General features: G+C 45.1%; 2 protein-coding genes across 7 annotated transcripts in view; one reads left to right on the forward strand and one right to left on the reverse strand.

Annotated features, from left to right (window-relative positions):
* Positions 1–10309, forward strand: part of NUP188 (nucleoporin 188) — a 47426-nt gene extending 37117 nt beyond the window's left edge. For all 3 annotated transcript variants that reach the window (XM_080989709.1, XM_080989711.1, XM_080989710.1), the window contains exons 38-44: positions 1129–1266; positions 3089–3163; positions 4495–4704; positions 5866–5997; positions 6766–6839; positions 7188–7317; positions 7860–10309. In XM_080989709.1, coding sequence (XP_080845835.1) covers positions 1129–1266; positions 3089–3163; positions 4495–4704; positions 5866–5997; positions 6766–6839; positions 7188–7317; positions 7860–8030 — 930 coding nt within the window. In that variant the 3' untranslated portion in view covers positions 8031–10309. The remainder of the gene's footprint in view (positions 1–1128; positions 1267–3088; positions 3164–4494; positions 4705–5865; positions 5998–6765; positions 6840–7187; positions 7318–7859) is intronic.
* A 6826-nt stretch (positions 10310–17135) lies between these two features.
* Positions 17136–27531, reverse strand: part of SH3GLB2 (SH3 domain containing GRB2 like, endophilin B2) — a 54876-nt gene continuing 44480 nt past the window's right edge. For 3 of the 4 annotated variants that reach the window (XM_080989901.1, XM_080989900.1, XM_080989898.1), the window contains 5 exons: positions 26899–26988; positions 24299–24399; positions 23068–23082; positions 20051–20324; positions 17136–18655 (listed from right to left, as the gene is read on the reverse strand). In XM_080989901.1, the coding sequence (XP_080846027.1) occupies positions 18548–18655; positions 20051–20324; positions 23068–23082; positions 24299–24399; positions 26899–26988 (588 nt within the window). In that variant the 3' untranslated portion in view covers positions 17136–18547. The remainder of the gene's footprint in view (positions 18656–20050; positions 20325–23067; positions 23083–24298; positions 24400–26898; positions 26989–27531) is intronic. The other variant, XM_080989899.1, reaches the window with a different exon arrangement.

A 27531-nucleotide genomic window follows, 5' to 3' on the forward strand; every position in this document is an offset into this window, starting at 1 on the left:
AAACTCTTCCATATGTGTCTTAATTGTTTCCCTCACTAATGATTGGTGTGTTTTTTTCATACAGGTGTATTTCTATCAAGCTTAGAATCCAATATTTCATTAAAATCTATCACCATTTCATCATAAATATACTCATTTAGGTGTCAAAAACATTTGTAAATCATAGTGGGGGGAATCTGAATTAGGTCCATAAACATTAAGCATGGCTATTAAAGTCTCTGCTATTTTAGCACATAAAATTAAATAACGCCCATTTACATCATCTGTTTTAAGTCATTTTTAAGCTCTGATCTCGTTGGATCGGCTTTAAGACTTGTCTCTTTCAACAAATTAGTATGAGGATCCTCCTCTGCCAATTCCCCTGGCTCAGCAGATAGTGGCGCAGTTAGAATTAAGTCCAGTGTTGATTGTTTAGTCCAAGTTGTCATCGCAGCAGGTCATTAAAAGCAAAATAATATGTAATGAGAACTTTTTTTCAGCTGATAATCAAAATCTTTGTCCACACAGTCCAATGATTCAGAAGTTTGAAAGCATTTTTATCAGGAAAGAGCTGAGAGCCTTTCCTCACAGCGTCATCCTACACCAGAAGTCACCATCATTTCATTTTTGAATCACTTCCCATGGGCCATCCTGAAGCTATTTACAGTATACTGTAATAAGAACATATTTAAAACAATATATAAAAAATATTTTTAAAGCTGCGTATATAAAAATTGTGTGAGTGTGATGATACACACCGAGAGTTTAAAATCACAACAGCATGTACCAAAGATCAGTTCAGATGCAATCCACATGCCAACTTCAATAAAGATCTCCATCTAGAAGTCTTGTTGAAAGATGGGCATCTTTAGCAGGTGCCAGAATGACAAAAGAGAAGGCGCCTGTCTGTTATTAGGTGCTGCCACACTGACATGCAGAACAGATGTCTTGACCAGCTTTTCCCTGTTCAGAAAGAAAGTGGGGTGGGAGATGGTCAGGATGTCTTGTTAGATTGATGAGAGACGGTAGGGATGCTCCAGTATTCCTGTAGCTGTGGCACAGTGAATATCAGAGCCTGCACTGAAAGACAGAGAGAAAAAGAGGAAATTCCTGCTCTTTAAGGTCTTTTCCCCCCACCCCCTTTTCCAGTGCCTGACTGCAGTCCGGACTGTACAGAATTTGGCCTGCCTTGAAGAAGCAGATCATACGGTTGGGTTCATTCTTCAGCTCGCTAACTTCCTGAAGGAGTGGCACTTCCACCTGCCTCAGCTTCTAAGAGACGTGCAGGTAGGGAGAACTAGTTGTCTGCATGTCCCTCTCCTATTAAATTTTGTTTGCATATTGCCTTTACTGTGTTTACACACGATTAAACACTTTTGCACAACTTTGTCCTTGTGGTTAAAGCAGCATGAGTCATCAAATGTCACCCTCACCATTACCCCATGTCACCTTATTGTTGATCAGAGCAAAGTTCATTATCCTTAAGCCTGAAACCAAAGCCTAAAGCCGAATTGATTTCTCTAATGAGAGAGCCCTACTTGGAAATGGCTATTGGGCCCAGATTGTAAAGAGGAGGTTTCTAGAAGAAAGGCTTTAGAGGATGGGCAGAAATCACTTTTAAGTAGTAGTTGTTGTTAAATTGCCAGACTCCTTCACCCTGAAGTGCATTTTATTGTTCTCTTTTGGTGATTTTTAGTAGTATTTTGCTGTATCTGCAATGCACTGTGATCGCTCCTAGCAAACTTCTATGGAAAAGGAGGGATCTGTTCTCTGCCTGTGTTTACAGTAAAGTTTGCTGCCTTTATAATAATTCTGGTGATGAACGTTCCTGAGCAGGGGGGATATTTTTGTAGTGTACATTCTGCAACGTCCCAAGAGGTGGCCGCTCAGTGACTCCCCTCTTTCTCAGTCCTGTAATGGGGCTTGGGTCCCATGGCACTCTTGTCATGGTGGAGTCTCCATATTGCTTTCCCCGAGTGTCATGTGTTCTGTCCTCAGCAATGCACAGTCAGTGTGCCATGGATGTTATGGCTTTGCCTGCTGATTCAGCCACCTCTGGACAAGATGGTCGCCGAGGAGGGGTCTGGTGAAACTCTAATGGCCCCTCCTCTGGTTGTGCTTAGCACTTTGAGGCAGGAGCTCCCCATTCACCCACCCATTCTGCAGGTGGGGTGAGCAATACTATTTCCTTTGTCAGATTGCCCCCCCCCCATTGGTACACTCTTGCATTTACAAAGAGGTAAAGAACTCCCTCCCACATAATAAACACAGAAGGGGGAGCTCCTGTTCATAGGAAGCCTGCAAGGGAAAGAGGTGGCATCATCCAGGATGCATAAAAGAGGATCTCACAGAGCTCCATCAAATAGCAGTTCTGTGAGGTCTCCTTCTCTCCCTGTTTTAGGGGCTCTTCTCCAGTCATCATGGAGCCAGCTAAGGGGGCGGATGGTCCTGCTAATGCTTTAGCCTGTGGACAGTGGTCCTCTGTAGGGAAGAGCTGTTGGGGTGGAGGGTGAACTTTCTGAGGAAGAAATGTTGGTGGTTCAATCTTAACCAAGGTTGTTGGCTTCTGAGGTTTTTCGCCTTTCCAGGCAAAAGGACCGAGGTTGTTAATAGCTTACCGAGAATGAAGTTCGATTTTGTGTTGCATCACACAAGGACCACACCATTCAAGTCCTTGAATATGGTTGCCCTCTGCTTATTGTTAAAAGTAAAAAACAAATAAAAAAGCATAATACTTTTCCTACCTTGGTCCTGAATCGGTTGAGGTATCATTGGTATGGAAGGGTGTTTAATCCTGCCTTTCCTGCTATGTCAGTGTCTTTCCCTGCACAAGGGTTTCTGCTCAGTTTTCTATCCTGGTTAAAGGCTGTTTACACCCAGGAGTTTAGGTGGTCTTTCCCCTTATAATTTGGTCTGCTTTGGCAAGGGAAGATATTCTACATCCAGATGAAAAATAGAGGTTAAGAGGTGACTCCTTCAAGATATCAGGCTAAAATTTGAACTTGGGCTCTTTGAGGTGGTTCATCCTCTATCCTCCTGATGTGACATTGGCTTTATTTTCCATTTATCAGGAGATTTGTTATAAGAGACATTTTCTTGAACATTTCAGGTGAACCTGTGTTACCTGTGCCAGGCCTGCACTTCACTTCTGCACAGTCGGAAAATGCTGCAACACTACATACAGGTAAGGGGCTGAGATGGCTGGTTCTCACTGAAGCTAGGCTTGGCCTGTGCCGCTTCAGACTGCAAGTGGAGACTCCCAGGATTGAACAAGAGACCAATGTTCTGATCTGGACCTGGAAATAATTTGAATTACTCATGAATGGCCACATGTGGGCAGCCATTGTTGTTCCATGACTTGCCTACTACTACAGTGGTACCTCTGGTTACAAACTTAATTTGTTCCGGAGGTCCGTTCTTAACCTGAGGTACCACTTTAGCTAATGGGGCCTCCCGCTGCCAGTGTGCGATTTCTGTTTTCATCCTCAGGCAAAGTACTTAACCCGAGGCACTACTTCCGGATTAGAGGAGTCTGTAACCCGAAGTGTTTGTAAGCTGAGGTGTTTGTAACCCGAGATACCATTGTATTGTTACTGATGTGTGTGTGTGTGTTGGGGGGCAGGCAGTAATTTTACAGAAAGTGGAAGATAAGTTCCAGGAATAGGAAACCTTTGGTCCCGGGGCAGAAACCGCCCAGCAGGCTGCCTCATTTAGCCCCTGAGGTCATTTCCCATAAACCATGACCACCTGCCTTGCTAGCGGATGTCATAGAATCATAGAGTTAGACCCTGTGTGAGAGGCAAAGAAGGGAAGATCTCCCAGGGTGGGAGGCGAATGGAAATCTCTCAGGTGTGAGCTGGAAGGGTCCACCACTTTTTGTGAGAGACTAGGGTTGAAAGAGGACTCTGCATTTTCTTTTCTCTTTATTCCTTTGCTTTTATTTCAATTTAGATTAGTTTCTTTTATGTTACTGGATTATGATAAAGCTTTAATAACCTTATTAAAAAAGAAGAAAAAATAAACCCCATAAACCCCAGCTAGCATAGTCAATAGCCAGGGATTATGGGAAGTGTGGTGCAAAAAGCCTGGAGTGCACCAGATTGTGGAAGACAGCTTTAAATAGTAGTTTTTCAAAAAAAAATTAACTCATAATTTCATTCTTTTTTTGTAAACTGCATTGAGGTGTGCTCCACCCCCCCTTTTTACAACCTAATAATATATAAATTTTATGAAATGGAAGTAAATGAGTGAAATTTCACTGCTTCCAGTTCTTTTCATACTTTGTGTGAGGGGCTAGTAATTCAAAGGGGGACGAGCACACATACCAGGATTCCAACTGGCTGCCAGCTTGACCTGAATCTGAACAAAGCAAAGGCTCCTTTTGCAAAAACCTCCCCAGTAGTGGTGATAGTTTGCCTGGCGTGCGTGTGTGTGTATGTGTATGCCTGTGTATGTGTATGTAGTCCGTGCTCTTGTCCCATGTCCCTCCCTTCACTTGCTTGGACTTCTTTTCAGACCAAGAATGGAGAGCCGCTCCCGTCTACCATCCTGCCTCATGTCCAGCGCCCCCCACAGACCTCTGCCAAGCCTCCCAGTCCGGAGACGGAGGCTGCTGAGCAGAAGGCTCTGCGCGCTGTGCAGTACAGCCTCCTTAAAATCCTCAGCAAGTCCCTCGCTGCCCTACGCCACTTCACTCCAGATGTCTGCCAAATCCTTCTTGATCAGGTATAATAAGCCAGACTCTTAGGAGGAAGAGTCCAGAATTCTGCGGTGGTGCCCCTGGCATGGACTTCCCATGGCACCCAGGAAGCGCACCCATTCCCTGCCCTCTTGGTGCTGGCAATGATTACTTTTTATATCCCTTGAAAAGTGCATAAAGCTGAAGGAGGAAGTTGGAAGAGCGACACTCTGTCCAATTTCCTCTTTCAAGCTCTGTGGTGCCATAGTTGCTGATAAGTGTCACTTAGACCATATTTTACCCAGATCTGTTGGGAAAATGAAGTGTGTGTCTAGATGTTCCTTATTTCTCTCTGGGGTGGGGGTTGCTAACAAGGGGAAGGGGAGAGGAGAAGTGATTACGGTGTGTGTGGCACCCATGGCACTCACTTACAAATTCAAACATATGCCCATGGATGAGAACTAAGCCTCTGTCATAAGTGAGACTTCAGATGTGACCAGTTGATGTTTCTCTCCAGTTTCTGCATAATGGCTTGGGACCCAAGTGGCTTAAAGAGCGCCTTCATTATCAACCATCTCAGGGCCTACAATTGGGCCCCTTTTGGTGGTGCTGCCACTGGAGGTCGCCCGGTTGGCTTTGAGCTGTGACAGGGCCTTCTTGAGAGTGGTTCCCTGTGTGTGGAATGCCCTCCGTAGGTGTGTGGAATGCCCTCTGTGTGTGTGGAATGCCCTCCGTAATACAGAGCTACCTCCGTATTAACTATTAGGGAGGATTTACCAGGTGGCTGAAAGGCATGGCATCTGGTAAATTACTATAACCTGAAATTATTAGCTGTGAGGGTAGGTGATAGTTTGTTTTTCTGAAATTTTTAAAACTGCTTTTAAAAGTTTCATTTGCATTTTTTAATTATTGACATGTTTGCTAACCAGGGCTCCTTTGGGAGAAAGGGCTGGATGTAAAATGAACAATAAATAGATCAAGTGACTCCTGGTGGTATTGGTGAAATAAAGATTTAGCTGGTCTTTGCATCTGGCCGGCAGTCCTCCGACTGTTGCTGAACTAAAGCTCCCATCAGCCTCAGCAAACATGGCCAGGGATGGTGGAGTTGTAGTTCACCAACACCCAGAGGGACAGAGGTTCAACTACAGCCTCAAGAGAAGACTGATTTTGACTTCCATTTGGTTTTGACCCTGTTTTTTCTGTTGTAGTCACTGGACCTCGCCGAGTACAACATCCTTTTCATGCTGAGCTTCACCACTCCGGCTTTTGATTCTGAAGTGCCCCCCTCCTTTGGGACCCTCCTGGCCACAGTCAACGTGGCCCTGAACATGCTGGGAGAAGTAAGGATCAGGAGAGCACAAGCTGACCCTGTGGAGGAGCCCACAGTTGTTTTTCCCCCCTAAAAAGGAACTGGGAGGGGATGTGCTTGATTGCAAGGAGTTTAAAAAGTTGTGTGTGAATCATAGAATTGTAGATTTGTAAGAGACCTCTAGGGGGTCATCTAGTCCAATCCCCTCCAGCACAGGAATCCTGCCCACAGCTGTCCCTGGGTGGGCTCAAACCACCAACCTTCTGGTTAACAGCCAGATGCACTGACCCATTGCGGCCACAGAGACCAATAGTGAGAGATTGTGGTCAAGGGATGTCTCAGTGGATGTTTTGAGATGGCTGGTGGGGATTGAACCTGGGACCTTGCACAGGTCCCTTAGGCTACATCTTTTCCCAGGAGGCTATCCTGAGACACATGGCTCTGCCCAGGCAAATCAGAACAACGTTACCCCTTCCTTGGGGGATAGTATAGTCCCTTGCTTTGTGGCAGCAGGGATTTTCCAGAGCTGCTCCTCCATTCACTGTTCGATCAGCAATTTTGTCTAGACATTGTGTGCTGTTCCTTCCTCAGGGTAGAAAGGAATCAAAACTACATTTCCTTTATTGGGAAGAAGCTCCCTAAAGGGTGCTCTAAAAAAAATGAAAGCTGAATTCTGCATTCAGTGCTGAATTCTGCATTCAGTGCTGAATTCTGTGCTTGCATGGGGTTACAGAATACACTGGGCCTGGCTGAATGTCTGGCTTTTGAATATAACACAGCTTTTCCCTTCTCCCCAAAGCTGGATAAGATGAAGGAGCCTTTCACTTTGGCTGCAGAGCTGGCCACCCAGCAGGAGGGGAACAAGACCCTCAAGTAAGTACCTACGTTCCTTTTACTGCCCTATGGAACAGGAAACAGGGTGGCTCTTCTCCCTCCCGGCAATACTGTACACTTTATGCTTGATTTGCTCTGTAGATCCTAGGTTCATGTTTTAACTTTTTGCAATTGTCAGTTAATCGGTGGGACATGAGAAGAGATACCTACAACTTTTGCAGCTGCTGTTGGACAGGCCCAGTCAGTGAGAATGTCCTGAGTGTAGAATCTGTGCTCATGTTTACCTAGGGTTGAAACGGCACCTCTAGCTCCCAGGCTTACCACTGAGTTTCATCTGGTCTTTTGTTTGTCAGCCGGCTTGACACTACCTCTTCCCTCCTCCTCCAGGTCACTTCTGATGTTTACAATGGAAAACTGTTTCTACCTGCTCATCTCTCAGGCTCTCCGGTACCTAAAGGATCCAACAGTCCACCCACGAGACAAGCAGCGGATGAAACAGGAGCTCAGCTCTGAGCTGGTAAGTAGTTTAGATGCTTGTATTATACCCCAAGAGTTAAAATTAAATAACATTGGATATGTTTGAACAGAGGTTTGAATGGCCAGCTGTTGGAGACTCTTTAGCTTCTGACTCCTGCATTTCAGGGGGCTGGACTAGATGTCTCTTGTGGTCTGTTCCAACCCTACAACTGTATGATTATGTAAAAAGCCCAAACTGTACCAATGTGTCAGTGTCTACGGTTGTTAATGTCCATGCATAGAGTGAATTAATGCACATCTTTGAAATTCCATGTGGGTTGCCTCCCGTGCTAGTCCTACCTAGAGTAGATCTGCTGAAATTAATGGCTAATACATTAGTCCAGTTTACCAATTTCAATTTCACTTTGCATAAAACGTAAATTCTACAACCCTGTACACCTGTCCCAACTGATCTCCAGGTAAATGTCAGTCTTTGAAATAGTAGAAGAAAGTAGAAGGTAGGGTTGTGTCCTGGACTGAAACAAAGTCTGACGGATACCGTATGAAGGAAGGACTCTAACTCTCCCTATGTCTTATTTCCAGAGCACGCTTCTTTCCAGCCTGTCCCGTTACTTCCGCCGGGGTGGCCCCAGTTCTTCTTCTGTGAGCATTCTCTCCTCTTCACAAGGGAAGTCTTCCTCAAAGCTAGGCCCCGAGGGACAGGAGCCGCTCTTCCAGCTCGTCCAGGCCTTCGTTAGGCACATGCAGAGATAAGACCCCAGGTGCCATTTTGAAATCCCATCTGAGTTCACTTCCATCAGCTTTTGGATGTAGCCCTGCCACCTGCCTTGCCTCAGCCAGGCAAAGGAAACTGTGAGATGCCTTCACCAGAAGAGCACAACGTCTAGAGGATGTGGAGTGGTCTGCAAACAGTGCCTCGTTCATACAAAACGAGCCTTGTGTGTCAGGTAAACCTGACGTGACTTTATATGTATTGATGAACTGATTCCTTTCCTTAGCTCTTCCACAACTTGAAGAAGGAAAGAGGATGGAGAGGAAAAGGTGGCTTGGAATCTCTTCCCTACCCCCGCTACTACCCTGGATTGGGCATTATTTAAATGTTGCCTCTTCTCTGGTGAAGCACAGGCCAAATGATTGATTTCAGCCTAGAGATCATCTTCCAAGTGCTGTTTTTTATACTTACTGGACCATTCAGAAAGCAAAGGCAAGATGTTTTTAAAGGTGACCACCTTCTCTTCCTGTTTCAGTATGAATTTTGAAGTTAGAACTCCATTGCTTTGTTATCTCACATTTTTGTACCACCCATTTCCTGTTTATACTGATTAAAAAGCATATTTCTAAGTGGCTGTGGAATTCTAAATTTCTCGAGTCCAGTTGGTGTCAGGCTGCTGGTTTATTATTATTATTATTAATTCAACCCTTCAGGGCAAAGTAATTCATAGTAAAAACAGAAGATTCATCAAGCAGTGTGGGGGCTAAGCCTGCTACAGAGCACCACATACCCTACATCCTTAAATGTCATAGCTGGCAGAGAGCTGATGCATTAAGTTTACATGACAAATGAGTAGAGTAGGTAGTTCTGTTTTCTGCAGGGCTTTGTAGTGGCCATATTCGCACATAACACTGAGATATGCTTCCATTTTCCAGCTGACTTGCCTCGTAACCCTGGCACTTGGTGGGCATTTGGCACGGAGTGGCTGAAACTAGACTATTGGGTTTGGACGCATCACCAAACCATGATTGAAACAATCCGTGGCTTGAGTAGTAACAACAAACTATGGTTACTTTGTGCTGGGTTTGTAGCTCAGTATTATGTGTGAAGCAAACCCATGGCTGCATGCTGTATAAGTATAACATTTAAGGAACACCCCACTTGTGCACTGGGCAGATTATAGTGAAGGAGGGGGCTGTATTTCTTTTGAAATAAGGGTGGTCAGGAGACATTTGTTTTCCTTCTACCAGCCCCTACTGAAAACAGAGGCTTTATTTAGTCCAGCCTCCATCTGCTGGTGCCCTTCAGTTGTTGTGGACTTAAGACTTAAGAACATAAGAAGAGTCCTGATGGATCAGGCCAAAAGGAGGCCCATCTAGTCCCACATCCTGTTCTCAGTGGCCAGCCCACTAGCACAGTTTGAACACAAAAGCAGTCTTACCTCTTACGGCTCCCAGCAACTGATATTCAGAAGCATTTACTTCCTCTAATCATGGAGGCAGAGCTCAGCGTCGTGTTTAGTAGCTTTCAATAGCCCTCACCTCTATGAATTTGTGATGGAGAAAAACCTCATGCTTTGATGATTCCATTTTCTTTTGAGCCTACGGCTAAACTGAAAAAGGGCTGCACCTACATTTTACAGTACAGAATGAGTTGCTTTCAGGTACAATATACAGTGGTACCTCGGGTTAAGAACTTAATTCGTTCTGGAGGTCCTTTCTTAACCTGAAATTGTTCTTAACCTGAGATACCACTTTAGCTAATGGGGCTTCCCGCTGCCGCCGCGCGATTTCTGTTCTCATCCTGAAGCAAAGTTCTTAACCCGAGGTACTATTTCCGGGTTAGCGGAGTCTGTAACCTGTAGGTACCACTGTAACCCGAGGTACCACTGTATAGCGAATGTTCGTTCCAGAACACTGAAAACAAGAAACACTTAGAATCTGGTGACTTGCATGAAAATCAGCCAGGTATGGCAGTTGTGCTCAATCTTGAAATGTTTTGTAGATAGATGAAAGAGGGTATCGGGAAACATTTAATGAAGAGAGAAACCAGCAAAATCTTAATAAAGAAAATGATTATATGTTATCACATGATACAGTGAGGGCTGATCTGAGAAGCCAAATGATTTTGATTGGTTCAGGATGATGACACTAGGTTGCAACTGCAAAGAGTGTTGTGATTTTTTGGTGAATAGAAATCACTTGTGTAATCTGGAAGTGTGTATGAAACATTGCTTTGGATGTGTTTTTTGGCAGTAGCAGCCTTATTTTTGAGGCTGTCCCTATATGCATTTGTATTTCAATAAAGGACTATTCACTTGAAGCCAGCATCCTTGTCTTTCGGGTTTCTGCAAGGGATACCTTGCAGTCTAGGAACCCCTTTTAAATTTCTCCAACAGTTTGGTCATTGGGATAGGGATTGACTAGAACACCACAGAGTTTTGGGAACCAGACTGAGGTGGAGAGACTGGGATGGGCAGAAGTGCCTCAGGAGATCCAACATTTTAAAAAATCCCACTCTTTGCCTGCCCTGCCCCTCCTTTCAGCACTAACTTCTCTGAAGCTCACGTGGCAGTAAGAGTATTAATCCCTATGTTATTTGACGCAGGCATTAAGTGAAAATCCGCTTTCATTTATTTATAAATGACCGTATTTTTCGCTCTATAAGACGCACCAGACAATAAGACGCACCTAACTTTCGGAGAAGGAAAACAAGAAAAAAAATATTCTGAATCCCAGAAGCCAGAACAGCAAGAGGGATCGCTGCGCAGTGAAAGCAGCGATCCCTCTTGCTGTTCTGGCTTCTGGGATAGCTGCACAGCCTGCATTTGCCCCATAAGACGCCCACACATTTTAGGAGGGGAAAAGTGAGTCTTATAGAGCAAAACATACGGTACCTTTGGGGCTGATTTGCTGGTTTTGTTGTTTCTGGTTATATAGTGGTACCTCGGGTTAAGAACCTAATTCGTTCTGGAGGTCCGTTCTTAACCTGAAACTGTTCTTAACCTGAGGTACCACTTTAGCTAATGGGGCCTCCTGCTGCTGCCGCGCCACCGCCACACGATTTCTGTTCTCATCCTGAAGCAAAGTTCTTAACCCGAGGTACTACTGGGTTAGCGGAGTCTGTAACCTGAAGTGTCTGTAACCTGAAGCATCTGTTACCCGAGGTACCACTGTATTGGTATTTTTTTGGATTTTTGCTGGGTGATTGCAACCAAAAATCTTGTGATGGGGTTCTTTTCTTTTATTCTATTACATTTTGTTTGTTCTATTTGTTTTGTTTGTCTTGGTTGTCTATATGAACCTGCAGTGTGACTGGTAGCTTAGGTTTCTGCATGTCCCTTGAGATCAGCAGTCTCTTTCCTTTCTCCATCCCTCGCCCCAAACCCACAAATGACCCTATTGTGATTGGTAAACTTTCCTTGTGACATGGTTCCCTGTTGCTGTCAGCAGAGATACCACAAAAAGGATGCCCTACACAAACCTTTCTTAAGCGTGATTGGGGCCCTAGTACACCTCCCCAAGTCTAAAAAGAACCTGGCTTACAGGAGTTCAGTAAGCTCTGTTTAGTATGATGTCTAAAAAGGACTCTTCCCAGCATTCTTTTCTGAAACTGGTTTGCTCAGGGTACCCTGAACTCAGAGGCAGAGCATATGCCAGCGCTGCTCAGGGCGGGCGCGCTCCCGAGAGAGGCGTGGCGCAGAGGGTGCCCTCCCAGGCACGGAATAGCAGCTTGGGTGCTCGGAACGGCATGCGCTCCCTGCAGCCGCGGGCGGAGCGTGCCACTCATGGGGGTAGAACGAGCTGCCCATGGTGGGCATTAGACGCACCGCCTGCGACTCCCAAGCTTCCCCCAAGCTGTCAATATAAACTTCAGGGAAGTTTTTAATATTTAATGCTGTACTGCTTTTAACACTTGATTGTGAAGCCGCCCAGAGTGGCTGGGGAAACTCAGCCAGATGGGCGGGGTATAAATAATAAATTATTATTATTATATTATTATAATATGAAGGGGGAAGGGGGGGTGCCACTGGCAAAGCGACGCAGCTCCTCCCCTTACCCCGACGGCTCAGGGTAGGCTTGGGAGTTGCAGGCAGGCGGTGCGCTGAATGTCACCCAGGGCGGATTGCCCCCCCCTTTCTACGCTCCTGCCTGAACTAGTAGTTCCCAGGTGTTGAATGTTTCTCCTACCTATGAGCCCATTGCAGTGATATAAATTGCAAGGCAGCATCCTTTGATTTGGATGAGTTTCCTATTTATGATTCCATTGCAGTGAATTTTCGTTTGTGATACTGCTTTAAACATTGTTGAATGGAAGTAAACTGCAAGGAATCAACCTTGTATATAAATGGATTGAAGTGAGTGAGTGGAATTGTAGCTGTTGTCTAAACAAGTCTTGGACAGACGGATCTCTTGTTTTGTAACACATATTTTATCTGTGGTTTCTTTTGTAAGTTTTTGTCTTGTTCTGTGTTGTGAATTTATGGGAAATAGGGTTCAAAGTTTGATCCCTCTCAAATTTCCAAATCAAAAATTAGTGTCATGACTAGTAAAGAAAATTCAAGAAGCAATTAGAAGAGTATAAAGTATGCCCAGTTACTGTTGTTTATCCAATATCTACACCCCATCCTCAGTTCCTTAATTTTCCTCTCAATTTTCTTCTCTAGCATTTGCTGTGATTTAGCAACATTTGCTGCTGTCTTTTTCCTTTTCCCTTTTTTCCTATGGGCTTTTGATGTAGGCTTATTTGTGTCAAGAGTGGAATCTGTTGGTATCACCTTGTAAAGCTTCTGTAATTGATTTTTATTTGCACAATGAGTTTACTTCTGCTTCTTAAAGTTTTTAATATTTTTACTTTTCTTCAACGCTTTAGATTTTTTTCTTATACCGTCTGGTACCGTCTGGTGACTTCTTTTGCATTTGTCATTTCAGTGATTACTGGCTGGTTTTAACTAGATGACCTATCAGTATCTTTTGACTCTAAAGCTCTTTCTTGAAATCTAAAACTTTCCACTAATGTTGTAAGCAGCCCATTGCTGATCATAAGGAAGTTTTTGATGAGGGTTAATTCTGAGCAAACCATATGAAGCTGATCCTGGAGTTGTGTCTCTCTCCTCTGTTTGTGTGCCTTTACAGATGACTGCTTGTCGGGAAATGGCTTTTACTGAGCTCAAAAGACTGCCTCTGTATAAGCTCATCGGTTTGCCCCAATTTATTTCTCAAATTGGCCTTGTTTACGTCCTCTGCCAAGGCCAGTTCTAGGGCCAAATTTATTGAAGGGCTTTTATTGCTAGGTTCTTGCATGTCAATTTAAGATTTATTGACCAGTCCAAAGCAAGAAATATAGGAGATACTTCATCTTATATCAGCTTGCTCAACTCTTTTTCAGGCTCCTGACGGAAAAACTGTGATTTTACTTTGACTTCTCTGAGGTTCAGGAGAGCTACTTGTAAAGTTTGGTGTAATTCCCAGGGCTTTACATGCCTTCCTTGTGTACATCATATTGGCCAACCACTCAGGGAGAGAATGGAGCTAAGCCTTAAGCTTGTGCAGACTCCCACAAAGAGTTACCGTACTTTTCCATCTATAAGATGCCCCCATGTATAAGACTGATGCCCCTATTTGGGGGGACTGAAATTTCAGGAATGGGGGTAGATAGCAAAATGTTGTTGAGCTTTTTTTTTTTTGCAGAGGATTGGATTGCCCAGAGGAGGGGATTACCAAAGGTTTTTTAGCTTTTTTAGGGGAAATGCCGAAAATTGCTCACCCGCACATAAGCTGCCAATCGCCTGCCCAACTGCCACAGCGCCGGCCAATCAACAACACCCATTATTGACGCAGCAACAAATAACATGCACAATAGCTGCTGACAGCCGCGGCAACAACCAATCAAATGTTCACCCTATACACTACCCATGTATAAGATGACCCCCACATTTTAGCATTATCTTTAAAGTAAAATACCTAGTCTTCAAAAATGTTTTCCATTTGGGTTTTCTTATTAGAAGATCATGAATGAAAGCTTCATCATTTCTGATGTATCAATATATTTTTTTTACTCTTTAGCACAACTTTTTAAACCTTGCTGTTCCTTATGCAGTGCAGGTTTATTCCACAAGAACCAGACTCAATAAACATTCTTTTAGGTTTCTCTATTAGGTTTCTGTACAGCCGTTCATCACAAGATCTCAAGGAGATTCACAGGATACAATACAGTTGTACCTTGGAATCCGAACGCCTTGCGAGTCAAACGTTTTGGCTCTTGAATGCCGCAAACGTCGCTTTGGAAGCTGAATGTCCGTGGGGCTTCTGCAGCTTCCGATTGCGTGCAGGAAGCTCCTGCAGCCAATTGGAAGCCGTGCCTTGTTTTTTGAAAGTTTCTGGAAGTTGAACGGACTTCCAGAACGGATTCTGTTCGGCTTCCAAGGTACGATGTACAAGGTAAAACAAGTAAATAGTTAAAACAACAAAATAATAACCCTGCCTTCTGATTCTTGCAGTCCCCCGCGAAAGTGAACTCCGTGAGACTTTAGTGAATATTCTTTTCTTTCTTTTCCCTCACCCTGATTTGATTTGTATAAAGGTATAGGTAAAGGGACCCCTGACCATTAGGTCCAGTCATGACCGACTCTGGGGTTGAGGCGCTTATCTCGCTTTATTGGCCGAGGGAGCTGGCGTACAGCTTCCAGGTCATGCGGCCAGCATGACTAAGCCGCTTCTGGCAAACCAGAGCAGTGCACGGAAACGCCGTTTACCTTCCCACTGGAGCGGTACCTATTTATCTACTTGCACTTTGATGTGCTTTCAAACTGCTAGGTTGGCAGGAGCAGAGACCGAGCAATGGGAGCTCACCCCATTGCAGGGTTTCGAACCTCCAATCTTCTGATCGGCAAGTCCTAGGCTCTGTGGTTTAACCCACAGCACCACCTGCATCCCTTTGATTTGTATATTAATAGCTTATTTATTAATAGTAATAAAAAAGGGGCTGCCCTTAGTACAGGTGAGTTTCCTTCCAGAATTCACTGTCATCCTGGTCCTAATGACTGTCCTTTTTTTAACCCTGATTTGATTCTGTATTCTGATGGCTCGTGTAAAATAAGATAACCAGGCATGAATTTATAATGGTCATGTTGTGGTATCTGATTATGAATTTTTTTGAAGTTTATTTCCTTTCAGGTATTGAAAGGGGTCCAATTTGCTGAGCAAATTGCTCCAGTCTGTGCCTATACCCTGGCTGGAGAATTGTTTATCCTTGTTTATATCCTGCAATACTGTACCATTCTGTGTGCCAAAATATAAAAAATAATGAATTTTCTTATTTCTGCGAATTTTTCTATGCTTATTATTGGTTCCTCACTGATGCCTTTTTTCCATACTGTAAAAAAAAAAAATTGATACTATCCTTTTGCTTTAGGAAACCTGAACATGCTGCTGCTCTTGGTTTTCTCACTATTCCTGGTTGTTGTGTGAATTTTCTTTTATACCTTCTAAAATGTTCTTGCTCTTCCAAAAAGGAAAGAAGAATAAAGAAAAAGCTGAGTAACAATATTTCAGTGTTTACCCCCCATATGCTCATAGATCAAGCTGCTTGTTGCTTTATGAACATGAGAAGGGGAAAATATTGAAATATTGTTATACAGTCTGCTTAGTCTTGATAATAGTCTTTATCATAAAGTAAAAATACCTTTGGTTAAGTGAATGTATACAATCTCATGGTTTTGTTGGTAATTAGAGTTGTGGGTTTAAATGTTTTCTCCACAACCATCAGAATGCCAGTGCCCTGAACGTAAAGAAAAGTTTCTAAGATTTTGCGCATAGAGCTGATCAAATGTTGCTGTTAGTTTTCTTTTCTCTTTTTCAGAGACAAGCTGTCCCATTTGCCCTTCCAGCCTGACGAAAAGAGCCCTACTAGGTGTGGTTGGCAACCAATATATCCTATTACAGGTGAAGGAAAGAACCTCCTGATTCCACAGAGGCCACATGTCCTGGATGGCAAATCCCACCAAATAAGGGGATTTGATTGCAGAGCTGCATCAGGAGGAAACTGACCCTTTGGCCAGAAGCTGACAAACTGGACGAAAGAACAAGGGAAACAGATCTCTTGATATTCTGAATGAAGACTTTGCTGCAGGGCTCACTATAGAAGAAAGCTTTAAGCTGATGCTGCTCGCCCAAGCAAGGGAAACGGACAAGATCCCAAGCTTCCCAGAACAGGACAGTCCCGAACCCTGGTGATTGGCAACACAGGTGGCTAAATCTGTGAATAGCTGTTTGGCAGTGCTTCTGTGCATGCGCGTGACATCATTTTGTGCGTCTGCGCATGCGCGAGTGGCAAAACCCGGAAGTAACCCTTTCCGGTACTTCCGGGTCGCTGCGGGACGTATCCTGAAAGAACGTAACATGAACCAGACGTAACATGAGGTATGACTGTACCTTCAGACCCTTTCAGCAGTTACTTCAGCTTTAAATAAAGGCAGCAGTTGGGTTTGTGAACGGATACAGCAGAACACAATGTATTGGTTTTGCTAATTACAGTCTTGCCTTTATTAAAGTATTTAAGTTTAAAGACTTTATTAAGACTTTAATATAATCTTAATACTTGAATAATATACAGTGAAAAATGATTATGTTATTACATGATAGTATAATGAAGGCTGATCTGAAGAGCTAAATGATTTTGATTGGTTCAGGATGATGACACTGGGTGCAACTGCTAAGAGTGCTGTGCTCCTTTGGTGAGTGAAAAATCACGTGTGTAATCTGGAAGTGTATACGAAACATTGCTTTGGCAGCCACTATGGACATTCGTATTTCAGTAAAGGTCTATCTTTTCACTTGGAGCTATCCAAGTTGGTGGCCATCACTACATCCTGTGGGAATGAGTTCCACAGTCTAACTACACACTGTGTGAAGAAGTACTTAATTTATCTGTCCTGAATCTTCCAGTTAAGACACCATGTTGAAAAGCAGGGCTTTTCCACCTGTCAAAATTCTGTGTTCCTCTTTGAAGAGGCAGGAGCCCTGTCTTACAAATCTGTAAGCTCTTACCTTGATAACATTACCTTCTGTGGAATCTGGGTATTGGGGAATTGCGCGCATATACACACACACACACACAGCCCCAAAGAGAGCCAAGACAAGGAGGAGTGCAGGCTAGGTGTTTTATTGGCAAAAGTCAACCATATGGAAGTGCTCTGAAATCTGTTACATCAGGATAATCCACAAAAGGCTCAAGATGAAAAAATAAAAGTTCAAAACACAAAATAAGCCAGCCAGGTTGTGTCAGCCCAGGAGCAGCAGGATGGAAGGTTTAATCTGCACTAAGACCTGTCCTACAAAATAAAGTACCCTCCCCCCCTCTCAGACAGGTTCTTGTCTCCAGCAAAAGATTTATGGCTTACTTGATACCTGGGCCAGGTGAGAACTGGAGGAGGCCCATAGGTAAGGATGGGCTGTTTCAGAATGCATCTCGCATTACTCCAAGAGTCTCCTGCCCTCATGGCTGGGGATATGCAAGCTGAACCAATGTGGGGCAGAATCGAAGGGCATGTCAAGAAATTGAGCAGTGGACTCTGGTTATGAGCCTTGCCAGTTTCAACAGGAGGGGGAGAGGATAAAGGTAGCTTTTTGAAAGGTGGAATGTTATTTTGGGGCGGGAAAGACAGCTGGAAATGTAAACTCAGAAATAACACACACACAAACAAACAAATCAGCCCCACATAAAATCATAGCAAGTATTTTAAGCAGCTAAACCAGGCCAAGACAACTATAACCCATTAATTTTTCAGTGTTTTTCATCTTCCTTTCATTGCCACAGCAATTGTTGGCAGGAGTCAAGAATAATGGGAGAAAGTGAGGATTTTGCCTTCCAGGAGGTGCTACATATTCAGTTGGGTTGCTGACATTTACATCTCTTTACCCCCCCCCACCCCCTTCATCCTCTGGTTGACTCACGGTTCATTTAAAACATTCTTCTTTGCAAGGGGACTCCAAAGGCTTGGCTTAAATCTGAAAATAAACCAGATTTTTGCGCCACAGATGCCCAGCTCTCCCTACAACTGACTCCAGCAGAATACATAGAATAGTTAAAAGCAGGACCAGGGTGGGTAGGTTGTGGGTGGGTCAAAAACAATTGCGGGAACAAAAAGGACGGGGAAGACACAGCCTATTACAGGTGACTTCCATTAATTCCATTTGGTTTGACCCAAATAATTGCAGCAGAAACAAGGAGGAGGAGGAAAAAAGCAAGGGGCTAGTCCTCATTTCACCTGTCAGCCATCCTCAAAAGGGCTTATTGGACCAGAGAGGGAATCCAAGTTTGGTCCCACCAACTCTAGAAGCCAGTTGTGGGAATGGTTGACAGAGTCAATCTTAAAAGCCTTGGAAAGCTCATTGGTCGCCTCTGTGCCTTAATCCAAACACAGAGTGAGGGGGAAAAATCTGACCCAGAAGAGAGCAAATGGCCTTAGATGGAAGTACGTAGTCAGCAGCCTCTGAAAAACGATGTCAGGTCATGGGAAGGGTGTGTGACTTGCTTGGAGGATCCTCGGCAGGTGTGCTTAACTGAGAAGTTCCAAGTAGGTAACAGGGACTTTGCCCTTTTGATTGCCCCTCTCTCCTATGAGCCAGTCTGGGTCCATCCCTGGGAGGCTGTACACAGTGATCATCTAACAGAGAGTTGTAGGCAATATGTTAGATGCAAACCATTAAAAAGGCAAAAGTCTTTTGACAAAACTTACTGCAGCATTAGTTTTTGTGGACTATAGTTCACAAAGTGTTATCTGGAGTTACAGATCTCTTTCTAAAATATATAAAATATATATGGTTGGCTGGGGAGGGGGTTATAAGAAGTGAGATCAAAGGGAAACGAAATGCAGAATATGAGAGCAGCTTGTTGGGTCAGGCCAATGGACTATCAGGTCTAGCATCTTGTTCTCGCAGTGGCAAACCAGTTGCCCATTGTGGGAATCCCACAAGCATGATCCAAGCACAAGAGTACCCTCCCGTCCTGTGGTTCCCAGCAACACTGCAGTTGGTGCTGCAGAGTGTTAGCTGGCAGGAGTGAGGCCTTGTCAGGATATCACACCTGCGCTCAGAGATCTGCACTGGCTGCCCATTTGCTACAGGGTCAAGTTCAAGGTGTTACTGTTAGCATATAAAAAGCCCTTAACAACTTGGGACCAGTTTAAAAGATCGCCTACCCTACATGTGCCCATTTGACCACTTCAAACGGCAGAAGTGGCATTACCAAAGGTGCCACAAAATATCCACTCTGCATTTGTAAGAACTTGATCTCTTAGTGTGGCAGCACATATACTTTGGAACTCCCTGCCTTTTGACACCAGCCAGGTGCCTTTGCCACGCCCTTTTCGGTGCCTGCTAGAAAGGTTTTTATTTAGACATGCCCACCCAGATGCTTAGAAAGCTAATGTGAGTTTCCATCTGTTTTTACTCTATTGTTATTTTAACTTCAAAATTTAAAATTGTTAAGGGCAGTTTTATTGCTTTTATAAAAGGTAAAGGGACCCCTGACCATTAGGTCCAGTCGTGACCGACTCTGGGGTTGCGGAGCTCATCTTGCTTTATTGGCCGAGAGAGCCGGCGTACAGCTTCCGGGTCATGTGGCCAGCATGACTAAGCCGCTTCTGGCAAACCAGAGCAGCACACAGAAACGCCGTTTACCTTCCCGCTGGAGTGGTATCTATTTATCTACTTGCACTTTGACGTGCTTTCGAACTGCTAGGTTGGCAGGAGCAGGGACCGAGCAACGGGAGCTCACCCCATCGCAGGGATTTGAACCGCCGACCTTCTGATCTGCAAGCCCTAGGCTCTGTGGTTTAACCCACAGCACCACCTGTGTGCAAAGGGGGGGGGGGAAAGAACCCCAGTTTACAAAAAATAATTGCTTTTCTATTTTTTTGTAAACTGGGGTTCTTTCCCCCCTTCTCTTTACAATCAAGTGGTGTATAATTTTTGTTAAATAAATAAACAACACAACAGCTTTGCCCCTAAACCACATTTTGTCTGTAGCATCACTTGGCAGAAATGAGAGAACCACCAACCTCATCTGAGAGCAGAGACAGCTCAGTGCTGTCTGAGGCTTCATAGTCATAGAGGACCCGGGCCTTCCGTGTCCCGCTGGCAGGGGGCTTCACATCACTGGGGTTCAGGGCTTCAACAGCAGGGGCAGAGTTGGGTGCTCCAATGACAGTGGGCACCACTGGAATGATGGGTACAGCTGGGCCTGTGGCAGCACCTGCAGCAATGGTGGTGGGTGAGGCAGTGGCTGGCGGAGGTGAGGTGGACTCTGCGTTGCCCACAAAAGTTCCAGGAAGCCTTTGCAAGGCAGAGGAAAGAAAAGGGAGAGTAAGAGACAGGGGTGATCGGGCCTGAGCCCATCACACAACAGGTACCTCTTCTTCATTTATTAACAGGTTGGTCAGGTGTTTCTCCCATGCAAAGCAGGATAAAATAAAATAAAAGGCTATCAGAAAAGTGACACATCTGTCATCTTTGGCACCTTCAGAAGAGCTTCAACTTTCAACAGTCCTTTTTAAAGCTGAGGTCTATCCCAGTCTGCTTCTTTATCGGAATTGGTTTCCAATATGCTTTTTATCGCTTGTTGTTTGAGGCCCTAGACTCCTCGGGGAGAAAGGCCACGGTGGAAATCCCATTAATTTATTAATTTACAAACAAAAGATTTAAAATGCACATGTTAAGAAAAAAGATGCCCACACCCATAAACTCAACAGTAAACTTTTATCCATAGATAAGGAAAACTCTTGTTGTTGTTTTTAAAATGATATTTATTGAAAAAAAAAATTTTTTTAAATTACACAAAAAAGACAAGACAGAAAAAAAAAAAAATAAAATAAAACCATCATTCTCAAATTCTCCCCTTTCAATACCTTCTTCCTTTGACCTCCTCCTCCTCCCTTTTCTTGTATCCTGATTAATAATAATCGCAGCAAATCCTTTCCATAATTCATAGTATTCTGTCATTACATTACCTTAATCTATTTTCATCTTATCTTATAGAAAACCTTAAAGTTTAAAACTTAAATCTTATTTTTACCAACTTCTCCTAACCATAACATTCTTACCAAATTCTTTAGACATTTTTACAAGAGCCAAGTAATTTCATTTCAACATTTTTCTAGCATTCATCAATTTTATAGAACAATCCTAATGATAATAAAAAAAAGAAATAAACAATCCAATCTTCATCCAGCGTCCCTTCCTCCTGGTCCCGGGTTTTGTCAGTCCTTTTTATCCTATTAATCTAGCACATTAACCTGGTAATCTTATATCCGAGGCCCTCAAGTTTCTTCCATGTCCCTTCTGCAGCTCTTCTTCATATTTTCCTTTCATTCGTGGGAACTCCAGCTTGGTAATATTTTTGACCCTTTTCAACAAATTAGCCCCTTTTCCATAGTCCAGACTAGACTCTATGTGGTATTTAAAAACATGTTTCAGATTCCCTCCAAAATTGAGAGCCCCCACAGCTCCAAACATCTGACGGCCCATTGCCAGACTCGAAAAGTCCAAAGTCCAAATCTCCCTGTATAGGGGGGGTCTGTCCAACCCCCCATTTCCAAACCAAACCAAACTTTATCTTTCCAAGTCTGGTTTTTTCCAAGTTCATTTGTCAAATCCAAAAATTTATGTTCCTGCTGGGCCACAGCTCCCTCCGTCTCTGGCGCCCAAGATTCAGCAGCATCCTCTTCTCTCAGCTGTTCTGTCATGGCACACTCCTGTTTTAGCTCCTGGGTGGGCTCCATATAATTTCCCACTACCTGTTCAAAGGTTCTGGCCGCATTAGTCATCAAATCCGTCTTCTGGCTTAACTGATCCAATAGGGCATTTATTTTGCAGAGAGCACCCAACAGTGCTTCTGAAGACATTGTCCTGCAAGGTCACAAATCCTTTCCCACGGTTGTAATCTGTGGCAGCTGCAAGCTCCCAGGAATTAGTTACAATTTCACAGTCCCCCTCTAGGGGGAAATCTTCTGATTGTTCTTTCTTTTAAAAACAATAGCAACAAAGTTTCTTTTTTAAGGTATTTTGTCCATATTTGTTCTTTTTAAAATGCGAAAGGAAACAATGGAATCACTATGTTTCTCTTCTTTTAACTATCTGTCAAAGACATTTGTTTCTGGTCAATGAGCTTCAAACGTCAATTCTGACACCCCGCTCCAGGATCAGGACGGTGGAAAATTACTTTGCTTTAAACTCACTTCTGCAGGTTTAAACAGCCCAAAAAAGATCCCCCTTCTTCTCCTGCTGCCGAAGGGGGGTTCAGCGATTTTAAATGATGGAAACCAATCCTTTGAAAGTGATTTTTAAAGCTCTAGTTTATGTTGTCTTTGCTTTATTCTGGCTACAAGGAAACGGAAGGCTGACTTCCTGTTTAGACCTTCCCGTTTCAGTACCAAATTAAGGTAAATTTTTAAGTCCAAATTCCTTTCTATTTTGCCAGTTCTTATTTAAAGTCCAAATGTTCAATGTTCCAGTACTCACTGGTGGTTATTTTAGATGCCAAATTGTCCCAGGAAAAAGGCAGCGCTCTCCGGCAACGGCTATGCGGCTTCGCTCCGCAGAAAAAGCAATTGACTCACAACACCGCGCCACTTCCCCCTCTTCGCTTCGGAGCCCGTTAGTGGGTTCCTTTGCGGGTTGGGGGGGGCGCTAAGGGTGCCCGCCGAGTCCCACGGTCACAGGCTTCATCCGCCTGTGATTTCCAGAAGGGTCCCCGCTACGCCGCAGCGGAAAAGACCCGTTTCATGCGGAGCTGGTCCCTCCAGTTCAGAGGGAGTCTGCCATTACCGATGGCGCCACCCCGGAAGTCCGAGATAAGGAAAACTCTTGGAGTTGGGTGGGGGTACAGCCCAGTGTCCGCCTGAGAGGTCACTTCTGTAAAAGCAGGGATCACAGAAAAGAAGCCTTCTCTAGTGGAGCTAAGCAGTGTGCCATGAATGCAAAAGGCAACACAATGAAGACACTTGCCAAGGGTTCTTCCCCCTTCATCTGTCCTACCCTAGCTCTCTATTACCCAGAATGTCTTTGGTCTTTTACTTACATTTCTCCTCTGGAACTGAAAGCATGGGAAGAGAAAGGGACAGAAGAAGACAATGAACAGCCCTCCTGTGTCAAGAAAAGTTGCAGGACCAACCCCAGAGAGCAAAAGCAGGGAAGCTTTCCCAGCCCAAGGCAGGTTTCTCTTTGGGGCAAACCTTTGAGGGCTGCATGCCGGAAGTGAACAGGGCCAGAGGCCTGGAGGAGGATGAGCTGCGGGTGTGACTCTTACCTCTGTGCAGTAGGGTAAATTTATTCATGTAAAATAATAATTCAGCCGTGAAAAATTCGGTAGCATGTGCATACCCTTCTCTGTCCTCCATCCAGGCAGCCAACAGGTATCAGAGTTCAAGGACACATCCCAGACAGGTAAAAACACTCAAGGGGGTGCAGAGTGCTAGTTAGGGGTGTGGCTTGCAGAGAGACCCAAGGACCAGACACGAGGCCTTGAGGGCCGCATTCGGGTCCCTGGCCTGAGTTCCGCTGCCTATGTCTCACAGCCACCTGAGCAACAGAAGGGGGCTCCAAGGAGGCTTGTCGTAAATACTTATTTCATGCATCCAAATCCCTGCACGCTAGTTTGGTCTGCGCATTGCATTAAGCCCCGAATGAAAAAGAAACATGGTTTAATGTGAATGGGTGGCAGGTGCTTGTTCATGGAGGAAAACAAACCACAAGACTGAGCTGGGGGCAGGCAGGACAGTGGCTAGCAGACCCCTGCAGTAGGTAAAGCCAAACCCACCCCCATATATTAAAAAGTAGGAGGGTGGAACAGTTAAGAGTCATGGAGCTAAGAACAATGGATGGTGCTCAACTGCCCTGTCCCATCAGCTCACGGATTTCCACTTGTGCAACGGGACTTTCCACTCTCCCCCCCCCCCCCGCATAGGCCCCAGGCCCTGCCCAAATCCCCTCTGATTGGTTGGGAGGACCTCTGGAATAGATTTAGGGTGGGGGAAGAATGTTCTGTTGTGCAAGGAGAAATCCCTGCACTGGCAAAAGGAGAGACTTAGCCCTGTGTTGGATTAAACCCAAGGTCACCATACATTTAAAGAAGTCTAACTCCACTTTAGAAGCAATCATGGGAACTGTAGTTCCCAGCACCCTTCCTAAACTACAGCTTGCCGTATTCTCTTTTTCTGGGGTGGGGAATGGTATGAGAGGGGTGTAAATGTATGGTTGCAGTTGTGACCCAAGTTTCCAAATGGACGCATCTCGTTGGGACAGCTTGTTACCTTCCCAGCTGCTTCTGCAAGTCCAACATGTACTGGTAGCATTGGGCATAGTATGTGGCCTGAGCTTCAGCAAACTCATGAAGACAGCGAAGGTGATTGACCTGAAGAAAGAAGGAGAAAAATGGTGAGGTCCAGGCACTGAGGAGGGGGCTCTACTGGCAGGCTTCCCATCGAGGCATCTGGTGGATCCAGCTGCAAGGCTTATCTGGTTTTCTTTTTCATTTTGTAAAATAGTTTTTATTCATTTTCATCTTTAAGCTGTTTGACATGGTTGCGTTTAGATATATCTTTGTGTGCATTAGAACATATGGCATGCAACAATTACATTAAAAAAAATAAAAAATATAAAACCCTCAAACATTTCTGAATACATTAACAAAGTTGTGTCGAAGTATATATGCCAAAATTATTAGTTTCTATAGCTATGAAATGACATGAATTGCTTAGACTTGTAACCATTAGTAAAATGTATTCTGCATCAACAACAATTATAATTTATAGGAATTTGTAAGAGGGGAGGATTTTTTTTTTTTAAAGGGTTTGTGCACACCAGACTTTGCTGTAAACTATGGGTACTATTCTACCATATGCCTCATTATTTGTGTAATCAATAAAAGTTACAGTATACTGCATAAAAAAGTTGTGTTTCTTTTGGCCTCGTGCTACTTTTAATATTTGTGTAAGTTTTCCCAGTAAAGTTGTTTGCCAAATTGCATTATGCCATTGCTCCATAGTTAATAATTAATCTGTGATAATGATTTCTGTGTCCTGGCAATAGTTGCTCTTGTAGTGGTTAACAGATACGTTATGAGTTCTTTGTTTCTAATTTGCAACATAATGTTACTGTACAAATTAAGTAATGCCAGTCTTGGGGCCATGGGGACTGTCTGCCTTGTAATCAAAGATATTTCTGTAAGTACAGTGGTGCCTCGCAAGACGAAATTAATCCATTCCGCGAGTCTCTTCGTCTTGCGGTTTTTTTCGTCTTGCGAAGCACGGCTATTAGCGGCTTAGCGGCTACAGGTATAAACTCGTTCCCGCAACTGCAAGCCTCGACCCCTAGGGAGCATCTGGCCATTGCATAAGCCTCGTCCGGCCTCTTAAGCAGTCCCTCCTGACGCGCTTACGTAACACAAGCCCCGACCGCCGCCATCCGAGCGACCCCGGAAGGTAAGATCTGCAGCAAGCACCCCGCACCTCCGATCCCGGGGCGCGCTCAGCCAAAGCATCCCCGGACACCTGTCCGCCGCGCCTTTGCGCAGCGCTCTGCAGAGCGGAGCGAGCCATCCCAGCGACCCCGGAAGATAAGATCTGCAGCAAGCACCCCGCACCTCCGATCCCGGGGCGCGCTCAGCCAAAGTGTCCCCGGACACCTGTCCCGCTGCGCCTTTGTGCAGCGCTCTGCAGAGCGGAGCGATGAGCCTGGCCGATCGCAGGCAGGGCAAGCAGCGGCGAAAGCGGAGAGAGCGAGGCCCAGAGGGAGGAGTCTCCAGCAACGCCATTGACGGCCCCGCCGCAGCTCCGTGTTCTGGAGCCCTCCGGCTGCCGGCTGCCTTTATTTTGCTGCAGGAGCCTCCTCTGCACCGGGATCCTCGTGTGCTCCCTCCGTCTCTCCATGCCTTTTAGGTGAGGGGCGTGCTCGGGCTGACTTTGGATGACCCACAGCGGGGCTTCCCTCGGCTGCGCGACCGGAGCTTGCCTTTGCGGTCACTTTGAGAGGCGATGGCGCCAGCCTCGGTTCGGGGGCACCGGCTGCTGGCAAATGGGTGCCCCCTTCTTCCCTTGACAGGGATCATCTCCCCCCGCTTCCTCGGAGATGGGCAGGCAAAACTTTTCACGCCCCCCCCGCCCAGTCTGCCGTCCTCGGGATCTAGCGGTCGCCGCGCGCGCTAAGAGCGCAGATGGGGAAATCCCACCCCGAGCCGGGTGTCGCCGCCAGGTCCCCTCCCAGTTCTAAGGCTGAAGCCTAGGAACTTTTCGAAGCGGCGCGGGGCAGCATCACCACCGGCTGTGTGTCCGGACGCTAATAATGTATCGATTGCTATTACTATTAGATTCCCCGCTGCCGCATAGATAGATTGGCGGTGAAAGCGGTTTGCGCGCGGCGTGGATCAAGCCCTTCGTCTTGCGAAGCAAGCCCATAGGGAAAATCGTCTTACGAAGCGACGCAAAAACGGAAAACCCTTTCGTCTAGCGGGTTTTTCGTTTTGCGAGGCATTCGTCTTGCGGGGCACCACTGTACATTTCCCCATAACTTTTCTATTTTTGGGACACTCCCACCCCATGTGCTGATATGTCCCTATAGTGGGACATCTTCTCCAACACATGGGAGAACTGTTTGGTTTTATACAGGCTAGGCATCTAGGTGTTTAGAACCAACCTACATTATAGGCTCTATATTTATTTTTGAGAACCATCGTGGAACTGTAATGAAATAATGGGTGAGAGGCCTGGGACCAGAATCTTTGCCCATTTTGTCCAGATCTTGAAAGTTGTATGTGTGAATGGATTTGTTTTAACAATGGAACTGTTTTAACAATGAAGTGCTGTGTGCCTCTTGGCATGAATAGCAACGCGATGTCTTTTCCAGAGAGACTCACGTGTGTGCTGCTTATCCCTTCCAGGAGGAGACGGGTCACTTCTGCCTGCCGGTCAAACTCAGTCTGGGCCATCCGGAGCTCGTGTTCTGCCTACAGAGCAAGAGAGTGGGGTGTCATCGGAGAGGAGAGATGGGGAGCCACAAGCCTGAGAATCAAATGTGGATCCCTAGACCTCTCAGTCTGGCCTTTGGACTCTTGCCCAATTAGACTCCCTTTCACCATCTGAGCCCCCCTCACAGCCACTCCTTGAGAGCTTTCGCCTGGTTGGAACAAGTCGTTGAACTGTAGTAATGCTTCTTTTCTTGCCTGGATGGGGGAGGGGGTGTATAAATCCTCTGACTTTTGCTGAAATGGCTAGAAACTGGATGAGAGGAAACGATAAATGAAAGTGAGGGTTGCCTCCTTCGCTGTGCCAGCTCTCAGCTCTGGCCCCATTGGCCACTCCCATGCAGCCCTTGAATGTTGCCTATTTGGGAATATGGCCCTCTGGCTGAGAAGGTTTCCCATCTCCTATCACAGAGGGTTTGGGGAGCAAGGGAAAGGGGTCAACAAGCTGGAAAAAGCTGAACACACAGCCTGATCTTTTTGCCGGTTCGTTTCCGGGCCCAAATGAAGGTGATCAGGCTATTGTTT

The sequence above is a fragment of the Podarcis pityusensis genome (assembly GCF_964106645.2).
Source record: "Podarcis pityusensis genome assembly, chromosome: Z".
In the NCBI taxonomy this organism is placed as follows: Eukaryota; Metazoa; Chordata; class Lepidosauria; order Squamata; family Lacertidae; genus Podarcis; species Podarcis pityusensis.